Below are 11,815 nucleotides of genomic sequence, written 5' to 3'. Positions count from 1 at the left end.
AATGACTGATCTTTGGAGTCAACTAGGACTGACACTGAAATCAAAAAATTGTATTTGAGATAAAAAAAGCAACCAAACCAAAGACAAAAAATTAAAGTGGGTTAGAACTTGTGGTGATGAGCACCAATAACATCTCTGAGAGATTTAACAGACAGTGGGAGGATATAAAAACAGTATGTCTTCATGTAAACTGAGTGGTGTTTAATTTGAACTCAACCAAGGACTAAACCAACTGTCAGCTGCTGAGAGATCACATAGTGTTATTTTAACCTCCACATGGCAGAGCTACCATGTATGTTAATACGAACCATTTCACACTTGCATTGGATACATTTCTTAACTTATGGAAATAATCTCCACTGAGAACTTCAATTTTTGGCTTGTTTGTCATTGTGAAATCAGGCTTTTCATTGTGCTTTTGTGCATTCAGAACAGTCATTCAGTCTTTTGTCTCAGACTTGGTTGGATGACACATCATAGATGGGTTTGTTTGAACCTACTCTAGCCTTGGGAGTAGCTAAATAATTACTTTCATAATATGGTGTAATGAGTAACCACTACCATAGTTGCAGACCCTTAATTTTCTTTTAAAAATTGTTTTTGTCAACAAGGGTATAATTTCCCCAGGGGGTGGGAGGCCATGTCTCCCTGACATAGTTTCTTATCCACTAAAGATTTTACCCACTAAAATCTCTCCAAACATTGTCCTGTGGCTGTCCTGAACAGAGCAGATTGAGAATATAGGAGCTGATAAAATGTTGATAGATGTTGATGTTATTACCACACACTCACAGCAAAAAACTTAATAAGCAGCTGCTCGCGGTGTGGGAAATACGTTTCAATCTGGCCTTTGCCGCTGGGGGTACATTCTTATTCCGTACTCATATTCTCGTAACTTGGTTTCATCCACATTTCTAAAACTTCCTTCTAAAGTAATGTTTTAACTTCATAGCTTCTAGCTATAGTGTTCAATGCACAATCTGTCCTGGTGTTATTGCAGACATGTCTGAGTTAGCCACAGCCCCCATGGACTTGGCCTTGATGTTTAGCCCACAGACATCTAGGACTGACAGGAAAAGGTGTTATAAAGTTTGTCAAAGGCTAATTTAAGAAAAATTAAATATTTAAATATTGAGTTAACAACAATATTAGATGGTATTTCCAAAAAACTACTGTCCTTATCTGGAGATGAAGCTAGCCATTTGACATTCTGCTGTGAATGGTTCTGTTCCAAGGCTGGAACTGGACTCTAGACTGGACTCTATTATGTTATTAGCATAGATACAAAGGCAAGTGGGACTTTGAATGAGGTTTTCCTACTTCTGCAACAGAAACTGCAACAGAAACTATGATAACATAGAAGCTCCCCAAAAATGAAACCAAAACATTTTAGTCACCCTCTGGTGGCTGGCTGCTGTACAGATCATAAACCCCTCCCCCTCCATGTTAGCAGAAGGGACAAGAAGTCAAAGTACACATCAAATAAAAAATTCTCAAAGATGGTTTGTTATTTTAGGTTTTTGTTATCTCCCTGGTGTACTTTTATGTGTTCATTTCTCTGATAAATGTCGTTTTAATTAGTCATTTGATGTTATATAAAGAAAGTGCATCATGATGAACTGAGAACTGCTCCTGATTGGGTCTTATGGATCAGTGTACTCAAGTGGAGATGTATCATCCATCTTTATATATGTCAAAAATGTACACATAGAGCATTTTAACTCTAATTTTAACTGGTTTGGACTCCACCAGCTGCTTGGAGAAATATCTGTGATTAGTAATGGCTCCTCTGTGTTGACTGTCTCTGCTGTTTGGTGCAGAGAATGCTGTGTTCAGTAGGTTTATCAGACCTTTTTCACTAAAAACGCTTCCTGTTGCTGTTGGAAACAAGGCTGATGGGAGCAGACAGACTCGGCAAAAACTTTACAGGTGCAGGCCTAAAAGCCAAAACAATGAGCTAAAGGAGCTCAAATGCTCCACTGAGCTGAGTGGAACAGCAGAGTTAGTGTCTGTACACTGGTGTCTGTCACACTTGTGTGTCCTTTTATAGAGTACATTTTCTCTCGTTTGGTTTATCCCGTTTTTCTTTGCTCCTTTCTGTTCAATAATAATAACGCTGTTCCTTAAACCACCAAGCACTTTGGACCAGCTTTTGATCTAAAAGCCCAGTGTTTGTCTTAAGGTTTTTCCGCTCTGATTACTGATCCCACAGCAGCCACAACAGGAGGAAGGCGTCGTCAGTCAGTTCTTCCTCCCCTCTGCCTCTGTCCCTCCCTCCTACTCATCCCACTTTCTTGTGGGTGGAGTTTGTCACTGAGGAGTCGGCAAGATTCAGTCAATGAGGTAGTTACTGTTGAAAGCAGAGGAGAACAAGCAGGTAGGGAGGAAGAAGAATCTCCAGATGTTAAAGATCAGGTAAGGACATGTCAAAATGTATGTGGCAAGCTGGGCTGGGGACATTTCTTATTTGGGAAAGTAATAAGATGTTTACTCAGATGTCTTTTTCAAACTTATCCCTCATTTATTTGGTTGTTTTACTCCTTTTGTTTTGCACTGTCTCTCTTTCTTCTCTTTTTTCTATTTTTTTCTTCCCTCTCTCTCAATGAACACTTTAATTTTTACGATGTCTCTTATTTTCTCAAAATTCATCATTTACAAGCATACCCATCTACTGATGCCTCACTAAACTCCTGTAGTGTAATAACTTTGTCAGTACGTGGTGTTTAATTAACATTGCCAGATAAGCATTTAATGAAATTCAAGAGTTCAGACTCAATCACCTTCATCAGTGTATTTAAAGGTAAAATAATTTAAAAACTCCATATGGTTCTATCTGTAATTTAACAGTGCTGTTAAAATGCGGCAGTGCACAAAACTGCACTTTCACCCATTTATCACATACCCAGCTCTTGTTTCTGGCATTTAGGGAGTATTGGGAGCTTTTTAATGTAGCTGGATGGCAGCCAAAGGTTGTCCACTCATCTTTTCAGCAGAATACCCTCTTCTTTCCTGATGGCTCGTCTTTCTTTGTAAATTTCTGGTGGCCTAGGACCCTGTCATTATTGAGATTAGAAGGAGAAGTCGTTGCTGTGAATGGATGTAGCAGGCGTTCCCAGCTGTGGCGCGAAGCCACTTGTTATGTGACACATCACATTCCCTCACAGCTGTGTGTTCTGTGTTCATCACCAGTTTGTGGTTTGGGAAAGGCAGGATGAAATTCTGCTGGGTTACGGAAGGGTTACTTCTTATGAGGGTAGAATTATGTTATGATATTTGATGTTTATGAAGTGTGGTTGTTATTTCATGCTCATCGAGGGTCAACAGACAGAATTCACATGTTCTGTTTTCCCCTGCTTTTGTATGTCAAATCTTTAATCTTAATATCCCAAGCTTCTTGCTTATTGTAGAAATGTTTGTAAAGAATCTGGCTGATTTCATCTTATCTGATGGCTAGTGCTCTGCCTATTTTAATTCACAACAAACAATCAGAGTGACTTAATATTACACTTCTATAAACTTAGGGACTAACAAGACAGATTTTAAAAGGACTGGTCAAAATGTAACCAGCAAAAGCAATGGCTCTCATAATGAAACTGAATAATATTTTTCTATTTCTGTCCCCATAATTAAAACATCACATCCCCTGGTTATAATGCAGGCTTTTCATTAATTGGTATCAAAGCTGATGTAACTAAAGTGATGTAATTAATGTAATTAAAGCAAGACTATGTACATTTTGAATCACAAATGTTGAATTTACATATGTATGTATAGCATATACATGCATATACGTATATATGTACATATAGTTGAAAGACATACAGTATATGTAGGGGGGCAATTTTGAATATGTGTATATATGTTGGAAAATATATGTGGCAACATGTATGTTCATATATTTTCTTTCCATGTGGGCAGTAGCTCTTCTTAGCTAATGTTAGGTAAGGTTAGCAAATTTTAGATACATTTACTACATTTTTACTTTTTGACTCTTTTGTGCATTTTAGCATTTACTACTCTGCTGTAATTGTCACTTGTGACGACAGTAGCTGTTATTCAGCAAATGTTTTATACTTGCTTTAGGGTCTGGTCACACCAGAAAGTGGCACAGAGAAGTTCATCACTATATACTTGTCAAATAGGTGGTGCAAAGCTTGGTGACTTAGTAAAAACATACAAGACTGGCTGGCCAGGCAACATAGCTGCCAAGCTAACCAGTAACACACAGCAGGGCATGTAAGAGCTGCACTCAGTGGCTGTGCTCTGTTTATCTAATTTGTGGCTATCTAGCTGGATAAATGTTAGCAACTGTGTTGTTGTAATACAGCTCAAAATCATCCATCCATCCATTTTCTATACTGCTTATCGGTCAGGATTTTGGGGGGACTGGAGCCTAGGGGACTGGAGACTGGAGACTACGGGCAAGAGGGTGGGTTCAACCTGGACTGGACCAGCCATTTGCAGGGCTGACACACAAAGACAGACAATCTCACACACCCACACACTCACACTTGGGGGCAATGTAGGGTAACCAAGGTGCTGCCCCATGTCAAAACCAAATTAAGCAAATCTTTCCCTGCTTACATATATTGTAAAAATTATAATAATGCTTAAATATTAAGGAAAGTAAAAACAATGTAGCTGAAACTTCTACCTGTGTATTCTGCATGTGTCACTGCACTTTTATATTTTATTTTTAAATATATATTTAAAGTTTCTTTCTTTTTATATTTCATTGTTATTTCATATAGACATTTAAGATGTGTGACACATGTATGTGTTATTTGTGTGACATGTCTCATGGAAATAACACACACTTCTCTTAACCTTACTGGGATAGAAAAGGTTATGGGCTAGTTATGGGATAATGGGCTTTCCCTTCCCATTTAAGTGAAAACTGCCAAGATGGTTTGTTTTCAACAGATGAACTTGATATAAAAGACACATGGATTTCTTAACCTCTGTGAACCAATCTACTGAACTGAAATGAAATTATTTAGTTCTGAAATTTTTCTGTTTTAAGGATGTGGATCAGCTGGAGAGTGATACCATACCATGTGCACGAATGTTTTGTTTGGGTTTGGATTGGGGAGCCTGTGTTGTACTACCAGCCTGTCATTAGACTGAGTTTCCTCCTGAATGACATCTCAGTAGAGACAACAGTTCAGTCCTGACATATTAATTCATGGTGGGGCTGGTGGTCCTTGGCTGTCAATTTGAGGATCTAAATCTAGAGTACCCAACGTGACAGCTTCCCGAATGCGTCGTGTTGACATTATATATTATAGCAACTGTAACATGAAGCTCTGTCAAAACAGGAAAAGGATCAACTACAAACAGGGACAGGACCCTCAGAGTGCTCCAGGCAGTTAACATTAGGAGCTTTCCTAGCACTCCTACCTCACATCTGTAGCTTCCCCACTGAAACAGTCCATGGATCATCTCAATCTTTAACAGTGCAGATTACTGAATTCATTGTGCCATTACATTCAGTAATCATCAGTGACATGCCTTAATCTATTGTAAAACAATGCTGGAGTGTTATTTGCTAAGATGTGATCTACTCTCACCATTGGCATGCAGTCAGACTTTGGTTTGCTGTGCATTTCAGCCAGTAAAACATTAGTGAGATCCAGTACTGATGGTAGGTGATAAGGCCTGGCCCTCAGTCAGTGTTCCTGTGCATCCAAAAGGTGTAGGATGTGGCTGAACTAAAAGGGCCAAGACCAAATAGGAAAAAACAGGCCCAGACCACAAGTACACTGAAGTATGTAGACAGTGGTGTCCACATACTTTTGTAATATAGTGTATGACTGCTGTTAACACGTTTAAGTACAAACTAACAGACAACTGTAGCTAAACCTAAGGCCATAGTCAACAATGGAGTCATAAAACTGGATAAAGAACGTGGGAAATTATATAGGCTATTTAACACTTGTGTCACTTTCTAGTTTCCCACTTTTAAATACATTTGAAATTAAAAGAACGAATCATCTAAAAATGTCTGTCAATAGTTAGTTCACAAAACATTTCTGGACTTTCACAGTAAAACTGTATTGCAGCATTCTCCTAAACAACTAAAGAAGTTGGCGACTTGTTTTTAGAAATAAATAAATAAAATGGCTCCATATCATTTTTCTGGCATAATAATAAAGTCTCTGGAAAGCCCAAGGGAAAGGCTCCGGTCCCTGCGCAACACTGACGGATAAGCGTTATAGAAGATGAATGAATGAATGAAACCACTCCCCATCTGCTTCAGTTGTTTAGGAAAAGGTGCAACACTGTTCAGCTGTGAAGCTCCAGAAATGTTTAGTGGACTAAGAAACTTCACCAGATTTTCCTTTGGCAAGGGTTGGGCTAGGTAATGACTGAATTTTCAGTTTGGAAGAACACACAGAGCAACTGTACACTGTGATACTAGACTTGGTAGTCTTGCTTCTAGCAGTTCTAATGGCTAAAATTCTAATTACATTTGCTAATGATTATTATGACTGAGCTAAAAGAAGAGTGAATATTGGACTAAGATTGATCAGTTGGACATAAACACAACAGTGAAATAATGAAGCAACAATGAAAATGTTGTTCTGTGTCTACAACTGTTTGCTAACATGTTAGATATGTTAGCCTTAAGGTACACTAATGACAGTACAGTGCCAGTAGCTGACAGTATGATCCAACTTATACTTATGCCAATATTTTACATACCAAAGGTCACAAGAGATCATTTGAAGTATTATTGCGGCTTTTTCAATGAAACGTGTAACCCTACAACTGAAGTTAAATCACATGGAAATCACCAAAATTTTCTTGAGACTAATAAAAAGCAATACATTGTCAGTACGAGGGATATGTGACCACTTGAAATTCTGTTGTTGCACTCACTCCTTGAACATGATCTTTCCAGCTCCTTCAACACAAGCATTGTTCATGGGGACAAGCTATAACATGTTCCCCAATGTAGAGGCTGATTATAAGGTAAGCTTTTCTGTCCAAGGTGCTTTCTGTGTGAGGTCTTGGGTAGGTGTCCTGAGGAATGTGGCAGGATGACATCTATAAAGCCCCTTTTTTCAAATACAAAACAACTCCACCACACAACCTCGGTGGTGTCTAGGTTGAGGTAAGACTGATCCCTGTAGAGAAAGGAGAAACTAAGTACAAGGAGCCAACAGCAAAACAGAAGATAGAATGAAAACAGGCTATGAATGCAAAAGAAGGGGAGCAATTTAAGGCATCCTTAGGTTATACTGAGGAAGGTTTTAAACACAGGTTTTATAGAATGTTTCTCCCCTGCTTATAATATAATATGGTAACTTCAGCAGAGATTAAAAGTCTTTGACAGTGGAAAGGCCCATGCTGGGGGTGACTCTATATAAAGGTCAAAGGTCACAGAGAAACATCATGTCATTACTAGAGAGCCTGTTTGGCCTCAGGGAAAGACTAACATTTGTTTGTAATGAACATATCTTCTGGCAGCCTGAGCACAGAACAAGTCACCAAGTCTCTGAATAGAAGATTTGGAGCAGGGCGCCTGAAGCTGGTTGAAAACTCATATTATTGCTGTTTTCTGTCATATAATTACAAAAACAATGAACAGCAACTGTACTTTCCCGTTGTAGTCATAAACTAGTGGTGTTGGTGTATTTCTGTATGTGAGGGTGTGCTTATGTTGGTGCTTGTACATGCTTCAGCTTGTAGACCTGGTAGTTCTGTCTAATTATTGTTTCTTGCGGTACTGTCTGCTTATTAACAAATATGAAACTTTGAAGTTATGATAGAGAACTGATGATGGAGGTTTCTCCCTTTATAGAACAGTATTTCAGATCAAGATTTTTATTATATGCTAAACCATTAATGTGATCTAGATCCCAAATTTGATTTTGAGTTATTTACACCCTTTAAGGCCAAATATTTACCGTAGCCACTAAACTAAAAGCGATATGACAAAGTAGATGGACAAGCTCAAACACATGTACATGCAGTCTAAATAATTCTAATAATAATTCTTCTAATAATTCTATATAAGTCTTTTCAGATAAATTAAACTCAGGCTTCTAGAGACTTGAATTACATTGAATGAGCTGCATAGAGCAATTTTATGTTTTTTTTTCATTGTAAAAACACTCCCTATCTGTTTCAGTTGTTTAGGAAAAGTTGTTCTGCAAAGCTCCAGAAATGTGACTTCTAATGAATGATAAATTCAAGTCTCTTATAGATGCTCTTGACTAGTGATGGTGCTTCTAATGCATTATGACTGCCTATACTCACCTATACACACGTCATAATTGTCACGGTCCTGGCTAGGTGAAAGGTTGTTACTGATGTTTAGATTCAGCAAATTCCACAGCCTACTGATATGGGTTAATTGCTGAGCTGTTAAGTAGTTGTTGGGTGTCTTTTTGAACTTTGGAAGCAGCCAGGCTAGCTGGGACCTCTGCTCCCAAGTGTTTATGTTAAACTAAGTTAACTGACTCGTGAATACAGCTTGATCTTTAAAGGACAGACAAAAGACTGATAACAATCTCTTCCTCTTCCTCCCAGAATGAAGGTGGTTCCATGTATTACTGTGACTGTTTAAGCAAAAGCCTGATCCCTGATGTCTGATATACGGTACATCAAATTTTCTTTTTATTTAGAAACCATGTATTAGCTTATTGTGCAACTGATTTAACTTAGGAGGGGTTGAAGGATGCAATAGAGAAAGCAAGTTCATCATTGTCTAGCATAACCATACGGATTATGTCCCTCTTTATCACAAACATTTCTATGACTTGAAAATATGGCAGCAATCCAGCTGTGGTTAATGTCCAAAACTTGCAGTATTGTCTAGATCATGGAGAACCACCAGCAAGGTTTTGTGATTTACACAGAAAGGCATTCCTTGGCAAATCAGGACCCCACTTGTTGTAATGAGTTTGGACTTAGAACTAATCATTTAAAATAATTTATGAGCTGATCAAATCTGAAAAGCAAATTTTATATGTTCAGCACAGGAGGACATGTACTTCCCATACAGTTAATGGTTCACATTGAAATCTACTAAATAGTCACCTGAGTGTGTTTTTGGTTTGTTAATTTGTTTCCTTTTTGTTGAAGCTGCACCAATCAATATACTTATATTAACAATGGATCAAATGACTGTGCACAGTATCATCTAACGTCATTCATATTGATAAACCCACAGAGAATTCTTACCAACTCTGAATCTCTTTTAGACTCTTTCAGCTTATTGTTTTGGTTTTCAGGAAAATGCTCTGACAAAGCCACTGTACACTAGCTGCCCAACATCAAACAGGAGACCGACAAAGTAAGCAGCTAGATGGTGAACATAGTGTGGTGGAGACCAAAACAGAGCTAAAAGGAGAGTAAATGCTGGACTTCTTCTGAAACTTGTTTAATGTCTTTTACAGCTTCTGGCCGATCATGTAAACTGGTAAAAGTAAAACATACCACAATATCAACATACAACCAGAGGAAGTTGCAGCTTCTTCTCAGAGCCTCATATTGAAGTCTGTTTCTGAAAGCGATCCTGCTTTTGTTTGGAGCCTTGAAGACCCTACAGAACGTTGGCTTGTGACTGACAGTGATGGGTTCACAGGGTCAAACACTGGCCTGGACCTTGCTTCCAGTGCTTCTGCTGGGAATGACCTACTCATCACACAGTTCCCTTGTGAAAGTCAATAAAGGTTTAAAGGTGAAACGAGGGCAGTCAGCCTACCTCCAGGAGGGTGACCTGCAGTTCCAAATTCCCTGTCAGAAGGATGCCTGCAAGGTGGAGGTGGTGTTAAATGAGCCTATAACTCAACGAGTGGGAAAACTGATGCCTCAGGTAATGGAAAAATCCCAGCGTGTCCCAGGCATGTATAGTCAACACCAAACTGTACAGTTTAAATGCATGCATTGTGCTTTCATAGCACTGTTTGACAACCAACATGTAGGAAATTATCCAGTATAAGATTTGTTGTAAGAACCTTTCATTTATTTTTTTGTGATTTTAGTAGATTCTGTTATGTTCCTGCCAAATGTAACTGGCCCCCAAAATCCCACATTTGTATGCCTCAGTGCATGATTGATGGATAAAAGCACATATAATCTGTCAAGAATAAATTAAATAGAAATAGGGAGTCTACGATGTAATAGATATAAAGGATAACTAGAGAGAGAAAACAAAAGTTGAGTGAATGGACCCTGTGTCCTATCTATAAAATGCATTTACATGCTACTAAGTTGCTTTGGCTAATATGTGCTGGAAGAAATGTAATTTTACTACATTTGTTAGCAAAGTGGCAGCACAGTGGTGCAGTGGTTAGCGCTCTAGCCTCATAGCAAGAGGGTTCCAGGTTCAAATCCTGGTCTGGGCCCTTCTGTGTGGAGTTTGCATGTTCTCCCTGTGTCTGTGTCGGTTTTCTCCAGGTACTCTGGCTTCCTCCCACAAGCCCAAAAGCATGCACGCTAGGTTAATTGGCTACTCTACATTGCCCCTAGGTGTGAGTGTGTGCATGTGTGATTGTCTGTCTTTCTGTGTCAGCCCTGCGATTGAGTGGAGACTAGTCCAGTGTGTAGCCCGCCTCTTGCCCACAGTTAGCTGGGATAGGCTCCCCACAACCCTGATGGATAAGCTGTATAGAAAATGAATGAATAAACGTGAGCAAAGTGAAAAAGACAAAAACAAATATTATTCCATTATGACTCACTCATTTTTTTTATAAATTCATTTTCTCCCTTTTTGGTCAGGTATTTGATTGCCACTATCTAGCTGATGAGGTAAAGTACGTTCATAACGGATGTCCATTGTTGAAGGAGGACACTGTCAAACTTCAGCTGTACAGGTACAACAAAGAAATATTCTTAAAATGGGAATGAACAGCTCTTATTCATTTTATGTCCTTTCCTTGCTGACATGATTATTGTATGTTTTTTTTTTTAACAGATTGACCGAGACAGAGACATACGTGGAGGTATTTTTTCTCCATGTGGACATTATGGAACCTGAATGCAGTATCATAAAGCTGGGGCCCAAATCCCTGGAGGTTCCTGAATTCTATGGCATCTCTGATGCTGTGGATGGCAATGTGGTGTCCTTCCATTATGAGAAGAAGTCTAGCCTGGAGTGTATTGTCCATTTAAGCAGCTATGACACCCACCTGCCAGCCCATGGCCAACTGGTTACCGGCGAACCAGAGAAAGCTACAAAGAGAGGAGATGAGCCAGAAAGCTTCATCCACTTACGTCAGCAGCTAGGTAGGTTATTAAGCTGCATGTCATAAGTGAATAGAAAAAAAATCTACCAATAATAAACAACAAATTTGGCCAAGACATAGAGGGCTGATCATTAACAAGAAGTGTTACTAAAAGGTAACAGTACTAAAGGTAATAATATTTTATACATTGTATAATAATGCAGTGTCCTTTTAGTGACATGACATGCTGACTTTATTTAATCAGATTGTCTCAATTTTTGAGTGAGAACAAAGAGTATGAAAATTGTCATTGGTAACATTATATGGTTGTTCCACACTCAATAAAGAAAACATAACACAAAGAGTGAAAATTGCTATGGTCATATAATTATCCAGATAATAAAGCCAGAGCGATGTGTAAATCTGAAGACTGCCTGAAGGGTTTGAAGCTAGTGAAGATCACCAAAATTCCCTGTGATGACTTCTTGTTGATGGGGCTAAGGTATCAGCACATAGATCCTCCATCTCCAGATGTAGACTACATTGCAATCCGAATGGACCTCAAGGACACCAAGAGCGGCAGCATATATCAGGTAATTGGGTTGTTTGTATACAGTTTTTTATTTCTACAGTACAGT

General features: G+C 38.7%; 1 protein-coding gene across 11 annotated transcripts in view; it reads left to right on the top strand.

Annotated features, from left to right (window-relative positions):
- The first annotated feature begins 2,284 nt into the window (after positions 1-2,284).
- Positions 2,285-11,815, top strand: part of frem1a (Fras1 related extracellular matrix 1a) — a 38,995-nt gene continuing 29,464 nt past the window's right edge. For 8 of the 11 annotated variants that reach the window (XR_006842387.1, XR_006842388.1, XR_006842390.1 and 5 more), the window contains exons 1-6: positions 2,318-2,415; positions 9,243-9,304; positions 9,408-9,826; positions 10,732-10,826; positions 10,928-11,238; positions 11,574-11,770. Coding sequence is in view for 7 of the 11 variants with exons in the window: in XM_046380542.1 (XP_046236498.1) it covers positions 9,584-9,826; positions 10,732-10,826; positions 10,928-11,238; positions 11,574-11,770 (846 nt within the window). In the remaining 4 variants the exon portion in view is untranslated. Of the gene's footprint in view, positions 2,416-8,041; positions 9,827-10,731; positions 10,827-10,927; positions 11,239-11,573; positions 11,771-11,815 lie in introns of those variants that run through there. The other 3 variants (XM_046380541.1, XM_046380540.1, XM_046380539.1) reach the window with 3 other exon arrangements.

This window comes from Scatophagus argus, chromosome 23 (genome assembly GCF_020382885.2).
Source record: "Scatophagus argus isolate fScaArg1 chromosome 23, fScaArg1.pri, whole genome shotgun sequence".
In the NCBI taxonomy this organism is placed as follows: Eukaryota; Metazoa; Chordata; class Actinopteri; family Scatophagidae; genus Scatophagus; species Scatophagus argus.
This window is presented reverse-complemented; position numbering and strand designations above follow the sequence as displayed.